The 21,672-nt window shown below is 46.4% G+C and overlaps 1 protein-coding gene across 1 annotated transcript in view; it reads right to left on the bottom strand.

Annotated features, from left to right (window-relative positions):
• Positions 1-16,939: 16,939 nt before the first annotated feature.
• Positions 16,940-21,672, bottom strand: part of EMC3 (ER membrane protein complex subunit 3) — a 40,725-nt gene continuing 35,992 nt past the window's right edge. The window contains exons 7-9 of the mRNA XM_073564321.1: positions 17,837-17,916; positions 17,495-17,577; positions 16,940-17,392 (exon numbers count right to left, since the gene is read on the bottom strand). Of these exons, the coding sequence (XP_073420422.1) occupies positions 17,264-17,392; positions 17,495-17,577; positions 17,837-17,916 (292 nt within the window). The 3' untranslated portion in view covers positions 16,940-17,263. The remainder of the gene's footprint in view (positions 17,393-17,494; positions 17,578-17,836; positions 17,917-21,672) is intronic.

The raw sequence follows: 21,672 nt of genomic DNA, 5'->3' as shown, positions 1-21,672 counted from the left end.
CACTTCATCTCCTCTTCCTCTCACTGTTGGGGTACCTCAGGGCTCAGTCCTTGGCCCCCTTCTCTTCTCTCTCTATACAGCCCCAATTGGACAGACCATCAGCAGATTTGGCTTTCAGTACCATCTTTATGCTGATGACACACAACTGTACACATCATCCCCTGACCTTACCTCCGCTGTACTACAGAACGCCACTGACTGTCTGTCTGCAGTCTCCAACATCATGTCTGCTCTCTATCTGAAACTCAACCTCTCCAAAACTGAACTTCTTCTGCTCCCACCATCTACTAACCTCCCTAAATCTGACATTTCCCTCTCTGTGGGTGGCACCATAATAACACCCCGACAGCAGGTGCGCTGTCTGGGTGTTATGTTCGACTCCGATCTCTCCTTCACCTCCCATATACAATCTCTTGCCCGCTCATGCCGCTTACACCTAAAGAACATCTCTAGAATCCGCCCTTTTCTCACCATGGAAACAACAAAAACTCTCACTGTCGCCCTGATCCACTCCCGCCTAGACTACTGTAATGCTCTATTAATTGGCCTCCCTCTCACTCGACTCTCCCCTCTCCAGTCTATCCTTAATGCAGCAGCCAGGGTTGTCCATCTGGCTAATCGTTTCTCAGACGCGTCCGCTCTTCGCCAGTCGTTACACTGGCTGCCAATTCATTACAGGGTACAATTCAAAGTACTTGTTCTCACCCACAAAGCTCTCCACTGTGCGGCACCCCCTTACATCTCCTCCCTCATTTCTGTCTATCGGCCTAACCGACCGCTGCGCTCTGCAAATGACTTTCGACTAACCTCTGCCCTAATCCGTACCTCCCACTCCCGACTCCAAGACTTCTCCCGTGCTGCGCCAATCCTCTGGAATGCTCTACCCCAAAATATTAGGACCATCCACAATTTGCATAGTTTTAGGCGCTCGCTCAAAACACATTTGTTCAGAGCGGCCTATCACATTCAGTAATCAAAGTCATGTTTGTGTGTGTGTAGCCCATTCACTATCTCCATCTAACCCCCACCCCCTGAAGATGGCTGGACCGTCATTGTAAATACATCATTGTAAATACAAACCTGTGCTTTGTATCCCCCCCACCTCATTGTAGATTGTAAGCTCCACGAGCAGGGTCGTCTTATTTCGCTTTAATTATTGTATTGTTAACGTTGTTACTTATGACTGTTGTGTTTGAAACTGTTCAACTGTAAAGCGCTGCGGAATATGTTGGCGCTATATAAATAAAGATTATTATTATTATTATAAGTAGCCCAGTGCTCCCACTGAAACAGAGAAACAAGTCCGGTGCTCCCACTCATTCAAAACCTATGGTGAGTTGAGTCACATTATAAATGTTATAATTAAATGATAAGTACGCACTGCTAAACTACAACCGCGTCCATAGCCATGCCCCCTTATGACCAAAGCCATGCCCCTGCCACACCTCCATCCCCACCCTGCCGGGCCATGGAGGAATGGTCTTGCTTGAAACCGGTCCCTGGTGCAAAAAAGGTTGGGGACCACTGCACTACCTCGATGACTTTTTGTTCATCGGACCTAGGGAATCTAAACTCTGTTCTTTCCTTCTTCAGAAGTTTAAATAAATTTCTAGGTGTTTCGGTGTCCCACTATCGCCGGAGAAAACGCTTGGTCCATGTAACATTCTCCCTTTCTTCGGTATTGAAATAGACACAAATGAGATGATTTTTCGTTTACCGGCGGATAAATTGGAAAAAAAACACTCCAAATGGTTAAAAGTTTCCTCGTTGAAAAGAAAGTCACCCTCCAGCAGATGCAGTCCTTACTAGGTTTACTCAACATTGCCTGTCGCGTTATGCCAGTTGGCAGGGCTTTCTCATGTAGATTATCATTAGCAACATCTGGGCAATGCCCTTTGAGCCACAGAATTAGAATTAATCGCTCACTGAAAGTGGATTTGTCCGTCTGGAAATCATTCTTGGAATCCTACAATGGGCATACATGTGTCATGTCTCAGGAAACGCTAAACAATGCCCTAGGTCTACTGGTGGGCACGGATCTCACAAATGGTTTTGTCGGAATCTACAACAACCAATGGTGCAAAAGCAGATGGCCGGTCCCGTGGACCTCTGCCAACTGGGGCCGCGATATTTGCTATAGTAACATCAGTCGAACTATGGGGTGACAAACTGAAAAATGCAAATATCAGATTTCTAATCAAAAGCCCGGGAACCGCCAAATGCTTAAACAGTATGTCTTCCTCATCACCACCAATTCTTGCGCTGTTGCGCCGCCTTGCATTATTATGCCTTAGACACATCTGGTGCCGAGCCAGTGACATCTACTATGGATGATAAGATGGTTAACTCTTTGTTGTCTTCCGATTGGCAGGCCTTCAAAGTCTTCCTTCCAAGCGCAGAACCAATGGGCCTACTGTGTCCTTCCTCCCTCTGGGACACAGTGGCCAATCACTGATGCCCTTGATCCGTGCCTCAGTGACACCGGCTACCTGGAAGGTTTATGGTAAGGCATGGGAAGAGTGGTGCTCGCTAATTAAAGGGAGGCCAGTCGATACGTGTGATCGGGCGAGATGCGACATGGTGGTAGAACTCCTGAATCAGCTCAAGAGTAGAGACGCGTCGGGCACATTAGCGCAGCGTCATTTATCGGGAATAGCCTTTTTCTTTCAGCTAGTGGGATGGGCCGATGTAACTAATTTTTCATAAAGCAAGCCGTTAAAGGCTGGAAAAGGCTCCAACCTAGTCAGGAATGTCGTCTCCCCATTTCTTTAAGTCTGTTGCATGATATTATAACAATATCTAAAATGGTGTGCAAGTCACAATACGAGTCAGCCCTAATATCTATAGCGTTTGCAATCGCATTCTTTGGGGCGCTGCGAATTAGTGAACTAGTGCTGCGGTCAAAAACAGCATCAGTAGGCGGGTTAATTAATGAGGATCTCGTAATATGCAGCGACGCCCTGCGCATTAGAGTGCGGAAATCCAAATGTGACCCCACCGGTAGAGGGTCGTGGGTCCTGGTCAAGGCCCTAGCTGGCCCCATATGCCCTGTCAAAATAGACATTACACGGTTATAAGACACGAAAGTAGATTGTTTCTCTCTCACACCGACGGGTCCCCACTTACTAAATATCAATTTCACACAATTTTTAAGAAATGTATACAAGCTGTCGGTGGAAACCCTAAAGAATACGGGACGCATTCTTTTAGAATCGGATCGGCCAGTGAAGCAGCTAGGGCCGGTGTAACTGAAGCTGAAGTACAGAGATTGGGCCATTGTAAATCCGCATGCTTTGCAAGATACATAAGACCAGACCTGCTATAACACATCTCATCTCTTACAGGAGGTCATAAGCCCACAGTTTCGGTAATGAGACATTCTTTTATTTATTGGGCATGCAAAAGAGCCGAGAAAGAATTTTTACTTCCCACAATTTGAGGTCAACTGGAGAGACATCAGAGGGTTCCAGTGGGATCAGATCTTCCCGGAGGTGGTTAAAATTTCTAAAATGGCAAAAGGGCCGCTGATATTGGTTTTACATGCTGGTGGTAATGATTTGTGCAAGACAACAGGAGCGGAGCTCTTCACGACAATGAAAACAGACATGAAGTGAGCTGTTTGTTTTATACCAGATGTGGTGGTGTGGTCCGATATAATATCACGAACGGTCTGGCACGGAGCTAAAGACCTTAAGGCCTTCGACAAGTCAAGGAGAAAGATAAACACAAAAGATGGAAAAGTTTGTCAAAGAGAACTACGGGATCGTGGTTCACCACCACAATCTAGAAGAAGACATCTCACTCTACCTGAGACCGGACGGCGTTCATCTAACAGATATCGGGCTAGATATGTTTTTAACTAATTTGCAGGACGGGATTGAACAGGCCTTAATGATGTTGTGTGGGGGGGTCGGAGTCCTGTGTAGGTCATACACATGATTCTCCGTGGCGGTAGTGTAGAGGGGGGGCAAGGTCCTTAACCGCTCATCACCGACGTGCCCAGCGGTCGCGGGCTTACATCTTTTGAGTCCGTTGCGAATTGTACTTGCCTCTCTCTGCTTATTAATAAACTGTGACCGACCTGTTCAACCCATCCATGCTTGTCGGTGTTTTGTTATTACGGGATTGGTGGGAGGTGGGAAGGCACTGCTTATGACACACAGGTCTCTGCAGTCTAGTGCCGCCTACATCTGGAAAGGAGTCTCTTTGCTTTTTTGATCAATACTGACCTAAGTGCTTCCCTCGTTGTGAGCAGTGAGTCTCTCACGTCAACTGTCAAGAGTCCTTTTGTGGCGCGTTTCTAGGTCCTTGAGTCGTGTCAACAGATCAGCAGTCTCAGCCTCCCTCTCCCTTTTTAATCTAGCTCCGTGTTTTACAAGCACACCTCTTATGACACATTTATGTGCCTCCCTGATGATCATTGGGGAGGAGTTTCCCGTAACGCTTAGGGCAAAATATTCAGTTAACCTTTCTCTTTTCCTTTAATTTCTCCCTCCTCACCAGATTATGAAATCCCCTCCCTCCAGGTAGCTTCGTGGCTCTATCCGATACCACAGTTGGATTGCAGAGCTTCAGGAGGGCAGATATAACTGTGCTGGCTTCTCAGGCTCATTGTTCCCGAACACGTCACACTTTATAAGGTTGGTATTTTATGTTTTTAGTCATCACAATTGTTTATTTAGCTTGTTTTATGAATGGATAGTGCAAAGTGTGTGGATATTTCATAGAAATAAGGCAGATTACAAATCAAAGTGTGCTTCTCAGACACATTGTTCCCTAACGCATTCTTTCTCTTGTTTCAGATTATCTGCTGAAATGGAGAGGAAAATGTATAATTTATCAGAACCCCTTCATGTTGATGAAGTAAGAAACATGCTGTTAGATGATGATGATGATGCAGATCCCACACTGAATGAGGATTTAGGAGAAGAAAGTGAGATTGATTCTCATGATGAGGTGGAAGTATGTGAAATTGATTCTGAAACAGAGCAAGATGGTGACTGTGATGAGGATGAAGAAGATGTAGAATCATATTATATGGGTAAAGATAAAAAACCAAAAAGGAACAAGAAGCCACCCATGAAAAAATGTAGGGAACCTCAAAACATTATCACTCTCCTTCCTGCAGTTATAGGAACAGCAAGTAATGCAAAAACTGCAGCTGAATGCTGGCATAGTTGTTTCACAGATGACATTCTGGACTCTATTGTCACATACACAAGCCAATATACACTCACTGGCCACTTTATTAGGCCTGTTTCACATTTCCGTTTTTTCAAATCCGTCAAAATCCGTTGTTTTCCGTAAAAAAACGGATCCGCCATTTTTTGCAGGATCCGTTTTTTTTTGTCCCATAGACTTCCATTACGGTTACCGCGGATCCGTCAAAAAAACGGATCCGTTTTTAAAAAAACGGATCCGTTTGCATCAGTTTCCGTCAAAAAAACGGAAACGGATCCGTTTGGCGGACACAAAAACGGAAGTGTGAAACAGGCCTTAGGTACACCTGTCCAACTGTGTGTTAAGACTTAATTTCTAATCAGCCAATCACATGGCGGCAACTCAGTGCATTTAGGCATGTAGACATGGTCAAGACAATCTCCTGCAGTTCAAACCGAGCATCAGTATGGGGAAGAAAGGTGATTTGAGTGCCTTTGAACGTGGCATGATTGTTGGTGCCAGAAGGGCTGGTCTGAGAATTTCAGAAACTGCTGATCTACTGGGATTTTCACGCACAACCATCTCTAGGGTTTACAGAGAATGGTCCGAAAAAGAAAAAAAATCCAGTGAGCGGCAGTTCTGTGGCCGGAAATGCCATGTTGATGCCAGAGGTCAGAGGAGAATGGGCAGACTGGTTCGAGCTGATAGAAAGGCAACAGTGACTCAAATTGCCACCCGTTACAACCAAGGTAGGCAGAAGAGCATCTCTGAACGCACAGTGCGTCGAACTTTGAGGCAGATGGGCTACAGCAGCAGAAGACCACACTGGGTACCACTCCTCTCAGCTAAGAACAGGAAACTGAGGCTACAATTTGCACAAGCTCATCGAAATTGGACAGTAGAAGATTGGAAAAACGTTGCCTGGTCTGATGAGTCTCGATTTCTGCTGCGACATTCGGATGGTAGGGTCAGAATTTGGCGTAAACAACATGAAAGCATGGATCCATCCTGCCTTGTATCAACGGTTCAGGCTGGTGGTGGTGGTGTCATGGTGTGGGGAATTTTTTCTGGGCACTCTTTGGGCCCCTTGGTACCAATTGAGCATCGTTGCAACGCCACAGCCTACCTGAGTATTGTTGCTGACCATGTCCATCCCTTTATGACCACAATGTACCCAACATCTGATGGCTACTTTCAGCAGGATAATGCGCCATGTCATAAAGCTCGAATCATCTCAGATTGGTTTCTTGAACATGACAATGAGTTCACTGTACTCAAATGGCCTCCTCAGTCACCAGATTAGAGCATCTTTGGGATGTGGTGGAACGGGAGATTTGCATCAGGGATGTGCAGCCGACAAATCTGCGCCAACTGTGTGATGCCATCATGTCAATATGGTCCAAAATCTCTGAGGAATGCTTCCAGCACCTTGTTGAATCTCTGCCACGAAGAATTGAGGCAGTTCTGAAGGCAAAAGGGGGTCCAACCCCTTACTAGCATGGTGTACCTAATAAAGTGGCCAGTGAGTGTATAGACATTATGATTCTGATGCAGATGAACTTGGCCTTTATAAAGGCAACAGATGAAATAGAACTGCATGCTTTTTTTGGATTGTTACACCTTGCAGGAGCTTATAGGGCAAATCGACAAAGTTTGGAGGAACTTTGGAGTAAAGATGGTGATGGAATTGAAAAATTTGGCCTTATGTCTCTAAAAAGATTCAAGGTTCTAAATCGTTGCCTTAGGTTTGATGACAGAACTACCCGAACGGAAAACATATGACCGACTTGCTCCAATTCGCGATTTATTCCAAAAATTTGTGGAAAACGTAGACGAGTCTATCTGAAAAAATTGGCCCATGAACTAGTGCTTGGAGAGCTGCGCAGGAGAAGTATGAAAACTATCGGTATCCCCTCTCGCCTTCAAATTCAGCTCAAAAGAGTCTGCCCAGAAGATGATAGTGAAAATGCACCACCTCCTAAAAGAAGGAGATGCACCACCTGCACCACGGAAAGCGGAAACAGAAGGCTTTCTAATTATGAATGTCACAAATGTCATAATGCAATCTGCCTGACACATGCAAAAATGATGTGTAATTCTTGCTCTTTGCTCTGCAAATGTGTTTTTTCTGGTGAAACTTCAGGATCTAATTCTGAATGAATGTGTGTAATATTACTTTAGGTACCTTAAAACTAAGTTTGTTTCCCTAAATTTTCTATATAGAGTTATTTGTCAGCGTCAATCTAGGGGCTATCTGGCGGGAGTTTTGAATTGCTTGTATTTCAGAGTTATTACTTTTATGTTAAGTAAATGGTCTTTTTTTGCACCTGATTATGTGTAGTCTCTTTTATTACATCCCTATGAAAGTCACTGATCACTTTTAGAGCACTGAAATTGCAAAAATTAGATTAAAGGTATTTTTCTAGCCTGCACCTGACAGGCACATTAACCCTCCGTCAGGAACAATATCTTTATTCCCTAACTCGTTAGTAAAGTCTCTGTAACCTCTCCGAACACCACAGGATCATCTAGTAAAGAAGTGTTCAGTTTCCATTGATATTGTCTGGGAACCGGAGAGAAGAGGGAGACCGAGATCGTCACCAGAGCGTGATCCGAGAATGTTATAGCGTCAATGTCTGCACGCCGCAGTCGTGCGAGATCAGCATGTTGTATAAAAAAATAGTCAAGTCTGGAGTATGTATCATGAGCTGTAGAATAGAATGAAAAGTCTTTATCTCCAGGATGTAACGTGCGCCAAGTGTCCAGTAATTGATGATCGTGTAAGGTACGTCGCAGTCTGCATAAGGCAGCATCAGACACCAATGTTTTCCCTACAGATGTGTCAAGGGCAGGCTCCACATTAAAGTCGCAAACCCAGTATCAGAGTCCCCTCAGCAAAATCATCAACATGTTCCAAAAAATTCACTAGCGTAGAAATCTGACCAGTGTTTGGGAGGTATAGCGAAGCAAAAGTGTATGTCTGAGGCAATCTTACCCTTTACCAACAGCATCCTGCCCGCATCATCACTACGAGACTCCCCAAACTCCCGCGGAACAGAGCGCGCCACCACTATACTGGTACCACATGACTTGGTATCTGTCGAAAGGGCGTGATACGCCGTGGGGTACCATTGATTCGTAAGCTTGAACGGTTTAGCTGCGCATAGGTGAGTTTCCTGGAGGAAAGCAATATGAATCCGGTTAGACTTCAGATAGTTAAACATGATTGACCTTTTACCTGCATCATGAAGACCCTTCACATTTAGCGAGCCTATTTTCAGCTCTGATTGCCAACTGAGAGACATTGCCCAGTGGGGGAAAAAGAGAAAAGGGAGAGAAAAGTATGGGGTAAATTAAAAGTTTTTAAAGAAATACAGTAAACTCAAAGCAAATAGGTTTATGATATTCTTGGATAAGTGAAAGGATAAAGGCTAAGTTAAATGCACAGATAGGAGGCGGCTTAATAAGCCTTGTCCGGACTTAGCCGGAGTACCAGATCCCCGCTGAAAAGTTAGGGGTGATCCTAGAGGACGAAGACAACCACGCGGTGAAGCCCCGCAGACCTAGGAGTAACCAAAACACCGTCAACTTTAATATAACAGGTTCCGCCCTCACCCATCCAACACATCAGGGAGACAAGACCCTTTTTACTGTATCCTATTCATCCTTTTTCTCATCCCAGTCACCATTTATATCTTGTGAATTAAGGGCTGCATATAGAAAGCACAACAGCAACACTATTCGCTCTGGAACAAAAGAAAAGCAGTTACTGTAATTTACCAGGGAGATCAAACTCCCAGGTAAGAACGATTGTAAGGAGGTAGACCATATGTTAATCCCAAACTACGCCGTCAGACTCGCCCCACCACTCGAAGCCCACTTTATGACCCACAGGTGCATACCAAAAAAAAAACAAAACTGTCTGATCTTCAAGTTGGGGATCTCCCCGGAGGCTCCAGTGTCTCCCGACCTGTTTTGTCTCCCAGCTGCCCTCTAGGAAGTGTTTGACTTTCAGATCTTCAACATCTCCGAGTGGGAATTCTAACAAAGTCCTCTGTTGTGAATTCACTTTCTGGTCTGCCTCTGGTTGCTGGTGAGGGTGGTGGAGCTGATTGTATTGACAGTGGAGTCGTGAGCTCTCATTCCGGGCTCCCTCTGGTGGTTGCAGGAGGTAATGAAGCTGATCTAATTAACAGACCTGCCACCTGATGAGGACGACGATTGGATATCTGGAGTCTCTGACTGGATTTAAGACAGCCGTCTCCCTCTACACCTGCTGGTGATTTTTCCTGCCTCCTGAGGTCTTAGCTTGAGAATGCAGGGACTGAACTGGAAACTAAGTGTTCTTTGCTATTGTTCACATTTGATTTGTTTTTTTCTATTCAGTTTTGTGTGGTCAGCCAGCCCCGGTTGGGGCTGTGCTGAATTTCCATTCTCATGTTACTGTTTGTGCCAGTTTGCTTTTTGTCCCTCATTAGATTGGCATATTCTGAAAACAGAGGAAAAAGAAGACAAAGTGCTGATATAGTGGGTGAAGTCTAGTGACTTCAGGGTTTTTTTTGCCATCAGAAGTGTTGGACATTTTTGCAGGGTTATTGGCGTGATTGCAGACAGTATCTTTCCTTTCCTGTCCTTTCTAGTTAGTGTGGACCCCATCGTTTGCTCAGCCTATTTTTCTACCTGTGTTTGTGTTTTCATCTTGTCTGACCGACAATATATGTTTGGGGGCTGCCTATTCCTTTGGGGTCTGCTCTGGGGCAGTTTAGATTTCCCCTTTTCTTGCTTTAGGCTTATTTAGTTCTCCGGCTGTGTTGAGGCGTCTAGAATCATCGTAGGTACGCTCCACGGCTACTGCTAGTTGTGTGGATAGGATCAGGGGTCTGCAATCTGCTTAGTTACCAACCTCTCTGGTTTTCTGTGGCTTAGCTTGGTCTTGTTTTCCTCCTTGGTGACCCAATCACAACAGACCTCCATGGACAGCCAGTCGGGGATTGGAATAGGTGGAATGTTTAAGAAAGCAAACAGACCCTCCAGATCTTCCTTTCTCCATAAATAGTACAGGCGACCCTCCAGTCTTACAATCAGGTGAAAAGGGTGCCCCCATCTGTATGAGGCACCTGTTTCTTTAATCTTCAAAAGGAGGGTATGGAGCTGCCTCCTCATGAAAAGTGTGCGGCTGGACACATCAGGGAATAAGCGGATCTCAGTGTCCTCCACAGAGATTGAACCATGAGACCATGCAGCACGAATGATGGCTTCTTTATCCGTAAAATAGTGTAGCCTGCATAAGACATCAAGTGGGTTAGCGTTGTCGAATGGGCCTGGGTGAGATACTCTGTGTATCCTGTCAATCTTATAAACAGATCCTGGAGATTTCTGTGTGACCATATTGAAAATGTCCATTGACTTCTGTAGGAGGGCATCTGAGGAGATGGACTCAGGAATGCCCTTAAGACTGATATTTCGTCTCTCCCTATTCTCTTGATCATCAGCTTGCATAGTAAGCGACAGAATATGGGCCTGAGACCTCCCCACTTCCCTCTCCAAGGCTGCCACTCTGCTTTCATGAGGACACAGCCTCATCATTAGCCACAGCTCTCTCAGAGAATCTAAGCCCTCTTTTATAGAACTCAGGGCCTGCTCCTGGGAAGCCTCAAGCCTCTGTATCAGAGCATCTAGGTCTTGTTTAGATGGTAGGGTTTGCATTAAGTCTCTGATGCACTGTAACTCACTCTGAGTAGTAAGTGTAGAGGGGAGGGGAGGCGGCTGCATCATGTCCACATGACTCCTGTTTGCTGACTCACCTCTCTCCCCAGTATCTCCAGTATGCTGCATCTCTGTTCCTGTCTCACAAGGGGAACCTTGTATGTCCACTTCTCCAAGAGAGAGTGATGCACGCATGGAATCTTGTGCACTCAGTGTCTGTGGTGGGGAGTCACGAGGCGGCGTCCTCTGCTGCGGTCCCGGAGCCATTATGGAGGAATCCTTAGCATGCTTCCCTGAGCTCCCAAAGAGCCTGGTAAGATCAGATTCAGTGCTTCCTCACTCAGACCCCATTCCCAATGATGGACTGTGGTTCAGTCTTCAACACACTGGAGCAGACACCTGTGGTGAGGACAATAATTGCTTCCGCATATACACTCATGATCAAACACAGGTTAATAAGACGGTGTACCAAGATGGTATTGAAGGCTGTAAATCATCTACGGGTAAAATAATAAGGAAAGAAAGGGGTAAATGTACATCTGGTATAAGTGGAAAACCAATGAATAATACTTGGTGCGCCCATAAGCCTATGTCAGGACTTTCAGAAAATATGGGAAGCAAGGTGTGCCACAGTCCGCGCTGCTGAGTCCACAAAATCACCTGGGATGCAAGATGTTGTAACAAAGTACTTCTTTATTCCTTCCTACGCGTTTCGGCGCCCTTCCTGGCACCTTCCTCAGGGATATCCCTGGAAGGTGCCAGGAAGGGAGCCGAAACGCGTAGGAAGGAATAAAGAAGTACTTTGTTACAACATCTTGCATCCCAGGTGATTTTGTGGACTCAGCAGCGCGGACTGTGGCACACCTTGCTTCCCATATTTTCTGGCAGTTTTTCCACGTTGGAGTGGTCGGTGGAAGTCCTGCAGCAGCTGATACTGTGTTATGTCTTCAAGCCAGTTGTGGGTCACACAACTGAAATAGGTGAGTGGAACTGCATTACACCACTCACATTGTAGTGTCACTAGTGATAGGGCACTATTGCGCCTCTTGTTCCCCCACCCTTTTTGTATTGATATGTCAGGACTTTGGAGTTTATACCAATGTATACAGACCCCGGGTCACGTTTGTGTTCTCCCTGACGGAGTATTCTTGGTTTGCGGACATCGTGCCTACAGGTGGGTGAGCCCGGACATAAGAGGGGTCTGCACTCTTGCTAAACTGACACCAGCCACTTTCATAGTTCCTCATAGTAAAATAGACACTGCAGCAGTCCCAATTCACACCTCGTATAGAAGGGCTGCAGACAATAAGCCACATGGTAGGCCGCATCTAGTAGAAATGGGGATAACAAATAAAATATTCAGTAGTATGCTAATATACCCCTTCATAACACAACTGTGGGATAAATTAGTGGAAGCTACCGACTACCTGGACGATCAGATTTTCCAGATTCTTGAAGTTCTAAATGAGACTAATACAATACAGAGACAATTAATCGTAGTTACTAACCAGCATACTATAGTACTAGATTACCTGACCGCAAAAGAAGGAGGAATGTGTCAGATAATGGTCCCACCTGTTGTAATTATATCGACCCAGCTGGCAATCTCCAGATCAGGGCCGGTATAGACAAAGTAGGTGAACTCCGGTCACACCACTCCACCGAAACTGCCCTTACTAAGGTCACCAATGACCTCTTAACCGCCAAGAGCAAGCGACACTACTCTGTCCTCCTCCTCCTGGACCTGTCGGCTGCCTTTGACACAGTGGACCATTCCCTACTATTACAGACCCTCTCATGCCTTGGCATCACAGACTTGGCCTTGTCCTGGATCTCATCATACCTAACAGACCGGACATTCAGCGTCTCCCACTCACACACCACCTCCTCACCTCACCCCCTATCTGTTGGAGTCCCACAAGGTTCAGTCCTAAGACCCCTGCTCTTCTCCATTTACACCTTTGGCCTGGGACAGCTTATAGAATCTCATGGCTTTCAGTATCATCTCCACGCTGATGACACACAGATCTACATCTCTGGACCAGATATCACCTCCCTGCTAACCAGAATCCCTCAATGTATGTCCACTATTTCATCCTTCTTCTCTACCAGATTTCTGAAACTTAACATGGACAAAACAGAATTCATCATCTTTCCCCCATCTCACGTGACCCCCCCAACGAACCTATCCATTACAGTAAATGGCTGCCCACTCTCCCCAGTCCCACAAGCTCGCTGCCTCGGGGTAATCCTTGATGCTGATCTCTCCTTCAAACCACATATCCAAGCCCTTTCCACTTCAACTCAAAAATATTTCACGAATCCGTTCATTCCTCAACCAAGAATCTGCAAAAACCCTAGTCCATGCCCTCATTATCTCTCGCCTTGACTACTGCAACCTCCTGCTCAGTGGCCTCCCCTCGAACACTCTCGCACCCCTCCAATCTATTCTAAACTCCGCTGCCCGACAAATACACCTGTCCCCCCGCTATTCCCTAGCTTCTCCCCTCTGTCAATCCCTTCACTGGCTCCCCATTGCCCAGAGACTCCAGTACAAAACCCTAACCATGACATACAAAGCCATCCACAACCTGTCTCCTCCATACATCTGTGACCTCGTCTCCCGGTACTTTCCTGCACGCAACCTCCGATCCTCACAAGATCTCCTTCTCTACTCCCCTCTTATCTCCTCTTCCCACAATCGCATACAAGATTTCTCTCGCGCATCACCCCTACTCTGGAACTCTCTACCACAACATATCAGACTCTCACCTACCATCGAAACCTTCAAAAAGAGCCTGAAGACCCACCTCTTCCGACAAGCCTACAACCTGCAGTAACCACCGATCGACCAAACCACTGCACGACCAGCTCTACCCTCGCCTACTGTATCCTCACCCATCCCTTGTAGATTGTGAGCCCTCGCGGGCAGGGTCCTCCTGTACCAGTTATGACTTGTATTGTTCAACATTATTGTACTTGTTTTTATTATGTATACCCCTCCCTACATGTAAAGCGCCATGGAATAAATGGCGCTATAACAATAAGTAATAATAATAACTCAGAGACCAATGGTTAAAGCAGCACAGAGCAAAGAGAGACTCCTGGTGGGGTAACACATTCTCTTTCCTAAATCCAGCAAATTGGTTTAATAGCTTAGCAGGATGGATTTTTGGCATTATACAGACTTGTATGCAAAGTTTGTTGTTTTGCTTATTGTTTTATGTAGCCGTAAAAGCGCTAATATATGTATTACTTAAGCTACTGGATAATGTATGTGTGGAAAAAAAATCTAAGGCTGAACCTTCTGTAGTTTATCATAGACCCCAGGTGGCCATTGCTGATGGGGAAAGTGAGTGTCCACACTGAGGGTGGATGGGCGAAGCAGGGAGGAAGCCCCCTTATGGGTACTAGACCCATGAGACAGTAGCTCCTTTGTGGACATCAGCTGACCCTGTGGCAAAGGTTATACCATTTACAAAAGGGGGAAATTGATATAGAAGGGTTAATGGTTTGCTTTTATATCCCTTTAAATGCCTTTAAGACTTCAATTGCCTTTTGCCTTATTATTGCTAGAATTATTCTTATGTAGACTAGTAGTCTCTGTCTTCAAGGAAACTATACTTGTTATCATATTTGTTCTCAACAACATGTTCTGGGTTCATTGTAAACAAGGTACGACCCTGAGGTGATGGTGGGGGCCACATGAGCTCCATAGAGTCACATATTGTTGTAAATGGTATAAAAACATTCCTTGTATTTCATTACGTCAGATAAAGTGATTTGACCACGGCTTGTGTGTTGAAGTCTCTTTGTCTCCAAGCGCTTGCAACAGAAAGGGCGAAAAACCTCACAATTCGGACTCACTGGTGATCTGGACAGCTGACGCTTGGTCAGAACGAAAACAGCTACGACACAGACCAGGAGTGTGACAGGGCATTGGATCTGGCTTCTTTTTTCTGGACATCTTGGGTGTCTTTGTGAACGACAGGCAGAGCTTCTAAGTCCTGGGTCTACAGAGCTGCAGAGTCCTGCTTCTTCACACAGCCATGGTCAGGCCACATCCCCCTCTGGTTTTTTGATGAGGAGCAACAAGTAGGAATTATTTCACTCTTGCAGGGGGAACCTCAGTTCCGGGCTTTTTCTCTTCCACAGGATTCTATGCCTGCAGTCTGTGGAAGAGTTTTTCAGGGCCCTAGCTCTTATCTATGATGTTCCTGACCGAGTCTCTTTGGCTGAATCCAGGCTGCATCATATTCAGAAAGAAAATTGTTCAGTAGAGACTTAGAGCTCTGAGTTCCACAGATGGGCAACCGATACCAAATGAAAGGACCCGGCTCTCAGAAGCCAATTCCTTCAAGGCCTCACTGAAAGGTTATCAAAGGACGCATTAGCAGTGTATGAAACTCCTGTGTCTTAGGAGGCTGCCATGTCCTTGGCTATTCGGGTAGATAGACACCTGGGCGACAGATGGGTTTAACCACCTGATTCTGAGCCCTCATTCCGGGACAAGATCCCAGTGTTGGAAAACCGGTCCGGGGGTGAACCTATTCTTGCATAGTTAAAGGAATCCATGCAGTTGGGGGGTGCATTCACATTGCATGTTTCCCCCGGCATGTGCAAGGAAAAGGGTGTATGTTTTTTTGTGTGGGAAGAAGGGACATTTTATTGGGGCCTGGCCTGTAATTCCAAAGCAAAAAGAGACTCAACCATTGGGAGCCTTCAGCTTGATAATCTAGGGGTATGTTAGTCTTTAACCTGTGATTCTCATTTTGTCCTGACAGCAGAGATGGTGCTAGAGAGCAGGTCTGAAAAAAAAATCAGTGTTTGCAGACCATGGAGCTGGAGTCAGTATGGTGGATGCTGAGTTTGCTAGAACTCATGGGCTTGTCTAATCTACCTCGGCTGAACCTATTCCTATTTGACTCAGCACCACTTGCACCGACAACACTGATGACAGATTGTTCATAGCCTAGGACTGAGGGTGGGGTCTTTTCATTATGAAGTAATCCCTTGTAATGTCCTGAAGGGTCGCCACACGCCAATGGTTCTGGGGTTATCCTGGTTGCTGAAGCATAATCCGAATGTGGACTGGCAATCCTGAGAAATTGTAAAGTGGGTGGATTACTGTCATGGTACCGGACTAAACGTTCCCCCTTTCTGCTGTTTCTACAGGGACCTTACCGGCATTTTAGTCTGACTTGAAGGGCCCTGCCCCAATTTTGTAGAAGGGGGTAGACATCTTAGCCTTGTACACTGACCTGGATGGTGAGGTGGTCGAGGCTCAGGGGGACACCCCTGCCTCCTGCCCTTCAGGAAGGTTATTTCTGCCACCTATACTGCGTACCTGGTGACTACCTGCGAGTACCTTGTCCTTATGTCCATGTTCAGTATCCATTGCAGACATTTCAACTACATGAGAAAAGCTGAAAGTGCGGCCGCTGCAAATACGTAACCGCTTCACATTGGTGAGGAAGAAGTAAGCCACGAGTCCTCGAGATGTCACAAATCTCATTAACTTCTCTGGCACCAAGAAATTCTTCAGTTTTTGTGACAAAAAAAGCAACAAACGAGCAGCAAATGCTTAACTTGTGCATGGACCCTTAGGCCATGTTCACACCTGGTGTCTTCCTAAGCTGCTTTTTACAGGATTGGTGAAAGCTCAGAGATCCTAGAAGTCTCTGGAGCACTGGTTATTCCAGTCTAAATTTGAGAACTGTAGAGTTTCTGAAGTCGGCAGCACATCACATTGCAGTGTTTTTGCAACTTTTTTTTTTACGCATATAAAGTAATGAGAGTTATAAAAAAAAAAAACCTACAAAAAATGCCACGTAGTTTTTGGTGAATAAAACTAACTTTATCCAAAGCGTCATGTAATCTACAACCCAAAAAAGTTTTAAATGCTGAAAAATGGTTTTGAACGCAGCATTTGTACTGTCCAGAGAGCAGGTTTAGGAAGCCGTGGAAAAAAAAACTGCAACTGAAACACTGTGTGTGAACAAAGCCTTAGCGGCACTACGAGACATTATCCCACATTAGCGCTCCCCCCACATAACGAGAGCGGACGACTGCGAACTATAAAAGATTTATTAGAGATAAATAACACAACACAAACTGAGAATAAAAGGGATAGAGACCACCAGGGCAGAGTCCCCGAATCACCCTGACCAGGGACCGCCATCGGCAGGAATCAATGACCTAACAACTAGCAATGATGGGGTATTAGCAGAACGTGCCTGACATTACAGCCCCAGGGTCTCCATGCTGTAACAGGAGCAAGGGGGCCACAGCCTGGACCATGCACAAGTGGTCAGCTGAGGTATGTGGTGAGGGAAACTGAAGAGACTACAGCCACCATCCTTCTCTGCCACACGTTCTGCTGTCAGTGCTCACCAACTCAGAACATGGAGGTTTGCAGTTCTCTCTTAAACATCCCCTCAAAGTTCAGGTCTGTCCCCATCAGTTCTTCCTCCAGGTCGTCCAGTGCCCACTGGTGGTCCGTGAGCTCCAGCGCTTCCCACTCCGTCTGAGAACAGATAGAAAGAGACAGGTGTCTGCACACCGTAGTGGAGAATCAGGAGGCACCTAACCATCCCCCGGTCTCAGGCGCCAAGATGGCCGCACTCACCTTAAATGCCTTGTTAGTGTCAGCTGGCATAGCCATCGCCGCGCCGGTCATCTGCTCCTGCATGACACGCGACTGGTCCGCAGCTGGGACATGAAACACTGGTTACTATACCTCCCATCATCCCCATATTCCAGAGACAGCGCCTCTGCCTAAAGAGGGGGCCCATGAAACAAAGGGTAGAGTGGTCCCCACCTCCCATCATCCCCATTCACACTACTGAGCTGCTCAGCCATCGTTAAAAGACCCCTCACCGGGCAGAGGAACAACAGGGTCAGGCAGGCTGTGTAGTGATCTGCGTATCACAGACCCAGGCAGTGAGGGGCGCTGTTGATCACTTCTTACCATTGTCCTGGCCCAGGATCAGTGAGTAGATGCTCCTCAAGCCAAACACATTGAGAAAGTACCAGGAAGCAGAGCTGACCCTGCGGAGAGAGGAGCAGAGGGATCAGCAGCACGCACACACACCGTGGCAGATCTGCTGTGCAGAGGGATGTGGCACCCATGACTACGGGACGTGGAGTATCGATGACTGCTGGACATCCATGTCTACAGGTTGCCTATGACTGCTTGATGTGGGGTACTGATGTCTGCTGACCACCTATGACTACTGGAAGCGGAGTAACAATGACTGCTGGACACCCATGGCTACTGGATGTGGGGTACAGAAGACTGCTGGACACCCATGACTACTGGACACCTATGACTGCTGGACACTGAGTACCAATGAGTGCTGGACACTCATGGCTACTGGATGTGGGGTACAGAAGACTGCTGGACACCCATGGCTACTGGATGTGGGGTACAGAAGACTGCTGGACACCCATGACTACTGGACACCCATGACTACAGGACACTGAGTACCAATGAGTGCTGGACACTCATGACTACTGGATGTGGGGTACGGAAGACAGCTGGACACCCATGACTACTGGACGCCTGTGACGGCTGGACACCCATGACTACTGGACGTGGAGTATCGATGACTGCTGGACACCCATGACTACTGGACGCGGGTACCAATGACTGCTGGACACCCATGACTACTGGACGTGGAATATCGATGACTGCTGGACACCCATGACTACTGGACGCGGGTACCAATGACTGCTGGACACCCATGGCTACTGGACGCGGGTACCGATAACTGCTGGACACCCATGACTACAGGACACTGAGTACCAATGACTGCTGGACACCCATGACTACTGGACGCGGGTACCGATAACTGCTGGACACCCATGACTACAGGACACTGAGTACCAATGACTGCTGGACACCCATGGCTACAGGATGTGGGGTACAGAAGACTGCTGGACACCCATGACTACTGGACGCCTATGACGGCTGGACACCCATGACTACTGGACAACCATGATTACTGGATGTGGGGTACAGAAGACTGCTGGACACCTATGACTGCTGGACACCTATGACTACTGGAAGCGAAGTACCAATGACTGCTGGACACCCATGGCTACTGGATGTGGGGTACAGAAGACTGCTGGACACCCATGACTACTGGCCACCTATGACTGCTGGACACCTATGACTACTGAAAGCGGAGTAACAATGACTGCTGGACACCCATGGCTACTGGACGCGGGTACCGATAACTGCTGGACACGCATGGCTACTGGATGTGGGGTACAGAAGACTGCTGGACACCCATGACTACTGGCCACCTATGACGGCTGGACACCCATGACTACTGGACAACCATGATTACTGGATGTGGGGTACAGAAGACTGCTGGACACCTATGACTGCTGGACACCTATGACTACTGGAAGCGGAGTAACAATGACTGCTGGACACCCATGGCTACTGGACGCAGGTACCGATGACTGTTGGACATCCATGACTACTGGATGTGGGTTACTGATGCCTGCTGGATACCCATGACTGCTGGACTTGAGTACCGATGACTGCTGGACACACGATTACTGGCCACCTATGACTGCTGGACGTGCATGGCTGCTGGATGCAGGGCACAACTCCCCCCCACACACACATAACAGTGTATATCCCTCTTGACTGCATCCATTACAGGGCGATTCACAAAGGAGACAGACACAATCATATCCTCGGTATTCAGAAGACATCATAAAGAGTTCAAAATAATGAAGAGGAACAGCATCTCATCCGGGTGAAAAACATATAGACGTTTATTTCACCATGACAAAAAATGTGACGTTTCGACCATCACATGGTCTTTTTCAAGCACCCGGATGAGATGCTGTTCCTCTTCATTATTTTGGATTTTGTGATGTCCAACTGGGTCTTTGGACTTTGAACGTGCCTCTCCTGGATCCAGAAGTTGCTGTCGGCCATTCTTTCTTCTATGATCATAAAGAGTTCAGTGATGTTCCGATGCTGTCCAGGCACATACACATCATGCCAAGTAGCCTCACCAAACCTTGTCCAATGAGCAATGCACTAGCAGGACGCAGCAGGCTCCCACCGATAAAGGCTGGAGCAGCACAGGGCTTGCTTAGGACATAAGTCACATAAGCACCTGTGTGCTTTCTTCCTCTAGGCAGCCAACACCTTCATCATCACTATTTTAGTGATAGGGTGGCTGTTCTCATCAGTGGAGGGCACCTGCGCTGCTCCAGCCTTTATCGGTGGGAGCCTGCTGCATCCTGCTAGTGCAGTGCTCATTGGACAAGGTTTGGTGAGGCTACTTTTCATGGTGTGTTTTTGCTAAAAGAAAATTTCAGGATTTTTAAGTCCTTTTTTCCTGTCTAAGGAAAAACACCGTATGCACAACTCCAGAAGGTGCTCAAGTAGGGCACCACACCATACGTGAATAATAAAGAAAGCTTGGCACTCAACTTCTAGAATTATTTGGGCGTTTCTTAATGCAGCCAAAAAATAATATAGACGTTTCGGCCTCACTGTCCTTCATCAGTAACCATAAATGAAAAAATATATACAAAATAGGATTTGTATTGATATGATATTTTCATTGTCAACTACAACAAAAACATAAATGAAGTGTATAGAAGATTGGGCAATCTAGAATGACATAGAATAATATCTAGACACATAGGGTCATGTCAGAATTGAACAACCAGATCCGCTTAATATGGCGCGAAACTACCATGAAAGGACACAAAATATTATAAACAAATGGGGGTAAAAGACCTGGTAGAAAAAATGAGGAGACAGACCAGACATCACGTTCAGTGCGATAATAGGAGTGGCACCATAGTCTATAAAGGTGAAGAAGCGGAGGCAAGAACACCAGGCTACATATAAATGAATAGATGAAAAAAGGTGGCCGACCACTTTAATGTGCCTGGTCATGCACTGGCGCTGGGCATGGAGCCGGAATCACATAGCACCTGCTAAAGGAAATATCTGGCCATAACAATCGGTGGACCCTGAGGATTGGCACAGACAGGGTCCTGGAAAACGAGAAACACCTTACCGTGGCTTCCAGGTACACATAACGTGGCCATTTTATGCGCTAAACTTTCTTAATTTTTCATATTTCTAATGCAGTAATGCAATTCATTTTTGATATTTGCATGTTATGGCGCTAGTGTGCTTCCGTTTTGGCTTGAATAGATATTATTCTATGTCATTCTAGATTGCCCAATCCTGTATATACTTCATGTATGTTTTTGCTGTAATTTGTATTGATTGACAATGAAAATATCATATTTTGTATACATTTTTTCATTTACAGTTACTGATGAAGGCCAGTGAGGCCGAAACATCTATATTATTTTTTGGCTGCATTCAAAAATCCCCCCAAAAAAACTTCTAGAAGTTGAGTGCCAAGTTTTCTTTATGATCCTTTTTTCCTGTCTGTCCAGGCACATACCAGCATAGCATCGGATATGGACCCTACTGTGCCAGTGATGCCTGTGGTTGGGGGGCAGATCCAGAGAGTCACTGATGTCACCGCACAGGAGGAGGTCGTAGGGTGGAGATCTAGTGATTGTGGTGTCTGGTGACAACGCATTAGTGACACAGGAGTCCACATCTGGCACTCGGGACAGCACTGGACGATCACCAGGACTGATGCTGAGTCACCATGGAGATGGAACGTGGATACATCATGCGTCACATCTCTCGCTCATAAACGCCGGTGATGACCAATATTGGACAGCCTGTCTGACTGCATCCCAAATTTCCCTCTACGTGTGGTGATGTCACATCTCCCCTCT

The sequence above is a fragment of the Dendrobates tinctorius genome, unplaced genomic scaffold (genome assembly GCF_039654945.1).
Source record: "Dendrobates tinctorius isolate UK_male_01 unplaced genomic scaffold, ASM3965494v1 ptg000449l, whole genome shotgun sequence".
Taxonomy (NCBI): domain Eukaryota; kingdom Metazoa; phylum Chordata; class Amphibia; order Anura; family Dendrobatidae; genus Dendrobates; species Dendrobates tinctorius.
This window is presented reverse-complemented; position numbering and strand designations above follow the sequence as displayed.